At 44.1% G+C, this 1,897-nt stretch overlaps 1 protein-coding gene across 1 annotated transcript; it reads right to left on the bottom strand.

Moving 5' to 3' along the window:
* Window positions 1-224: 224 nt before the first annotated feature.
* Window positions 225-1,692, bottom strand: LOC132669358 (ribonuclease K6). The gene is made up of 2 exons (XM_060619114.3): window positions 1,423-1,692; window positions 225-1,039 (listed from the first exon to the last, which is right to left on the bottom strand). The coding sequence occupies exon 2, from the start codon at window positions 1,030-1,032 to the stop codon at window positions 568-570; it is 465 nt and encodes a 154-aa protein (XP_060475097.1). The 5' UTR covers window positions 1,033-1,039; window positions 1,423-1,692; the 3' UTR covers window positions 225-567.
* Window positions 1,693-1,897: the final 205 nt, after the last annotated feature.

The following is a 1,897-nucleotide window of genomic DNA, read 5'->3' as shown; positions in this document are numbered from 1 at the left end:
AATATGTAAAATCTATGAACAGAGTTTGAAGGGATAGAGAACTTTCTTGCTCCAAAGTCCCAAAGACGCAGTGGTGAGAGAAGTGGCAGAGGCCCAAGGTTGCTTAATAACCTCTAAGGTTGCCTAAGACCCAAATAGTTCTGAGAATGCTGGCAAATGCAAGTCTAGGTGGCTCCAGAGTGGCAATGATGTACAGGGGCCCCAAACACACATACTCACAGTCGTTACAATGCAAAAGAAAGTGGTTTTATTGCTGTGAACACAGTGCACCAAAGCTTGGCAGAAGTTCCAAGATTAAAAATATGGAAGCCTGTGTCTTTCTTTGCCCTCTTCCCTATTGCCTTCCTTCAAAACACACAGACCTCCCAAAGCAGAAAAGAATCCCATGTCTCTTTGTCCCCAGCGCTGGTCTTGCATCCTTGGCATGTGAATCCCCCCCCCCCCCCCCCCGGCCCAGTACCCTCCTTCTTTCTTCTATGGGAACCATGGAAATCAACAAAGGAAAAGAAATAGCAGAGGAGATCATAAGAAAACCTGTGCTGAATGACAGGGAAAGTGATGGAAACTTCAAATAACGTTATCTAAGTGTACAGGAACCAACCGATAGGGAGGGTCGCCCTGCTGAGGGGGATCACAGGCAATAATGAAGAATTTGTACAGGGGAGTATCTTTGTACTTGCAGTTGGGATACTTCCCTGAAGTGAGTGTGCAGTCAGTCATATTAACACGCTGTGGACTCCGGTGGCAGTTATTCATCCGATTTTTGCAGGTCACGTTGGACAAAAGACAGGTATCAGACACGTTCTTGAAGGAGTCATGCAGAAAGGTGTTGTGAACCTTACAGTTCTGAGTATAATTATTGACACCATTCATTTCTGTGTTGCACCTGACAGGGCTTGACCTTACATGCTGAATTTCAAACCACTGGGCCCTGGTGAGGGATTGACGCCAAGCACAAAGTGGACGCACTGGCCCCCATAAAGCCAGCAGCAGCAGGAGGAGAGGAAAGTGTCCCAGAAGATCCAGTCTCATCTTTTCTCTGTAAGAAGAGAGAAAAAAATGAGGTAGTGATAGTAGTAGAAGCAATAAGAGCAAAATTATTATTCACAACCATTTAGATTTTTATTGTGCCTTTTAAGATGGTCATTGGTCTTTCCTTTTTCTTTTTTTTTAGCTATCTTCTTCCTCACTTGAGTCTCACAATCCTATGAAGAGACTGAAGCCCAGTGAGGAGGAATATAAGGTAAGATGTCTTTTCCTCTGATTGGCAGATCATTTTCTTCTCTTTTTCCTATACTTATGCTTACAGAACATTGTTTCTTCCCTCCACCTTCCTGGAATATTTGTCCTCCATCTATTTGACGCGGACCTTCCAGCCATCTTCATTGCTCTACTCCCCAGCTCCCAGGCTTCTCTCCTTACCAGGTCTCCGTGTTGGGGCTCCCGCTGAGAACAGAAGCAGTGGTTAGTCCCAGACTCAGAGGCTTTTGTCTGCTGTTCCCCTCCCAGGTATGCCAGAGCCTCCTGTCCACCTGGGTGCAGATGGGTTCTGGGCCCTAGGAAAGAGAAACCTAGGACTTGAAAGGTGAAATTCTTACACACAGTGTGGATGAAACCCAGACTCTCAAACTCAACTGTTTAAAATCAGTATCACTGCAGACACAGGAGGAGTAAGCCCTATTTAAACAAACAATGTGACTCAAAGAAGTTTTGAGGAAATGATGACTTCCTGATATGGGTTGAGTGTTTCCTTCCTGATCTGAAGCTTCAGTGTTTTGAAGCTCTATGATTTCAGTTCTTTAGGACAAAGCACACCATGTAAATTTGATATAATAATTGTCATGTACTTGATAATGTTGTGAATTCCAACAACAGACATGAATGAATTATTTATTTA

Source organism: Panthera onca, chromosome B3 (genome assembly GCF_046562875.1).
Source record: "Panthera onca isolate mPanOnc1 chromosome B3, mPanOnc1 haplotype 2, whole genome shotgun sequence".
Lineage (NCBI taxonomy): Eukaryota > Metazoa > Chordata > Mammalia > Carnivora > Felidae > Panthera > Panthera onca.
This window is presented reverse-complemented; position numbering and strand designations above follow the sequence as displayed.

Coding starts and splice junctions, on each gene's coding strand:
- LOC132669358 (XM_060619114.3), bottom strand. CDS start 1,032: ATGAGACTGGATCTTCTGGGACACTTTCCTCTCCTCCTGCTGCTGCTG.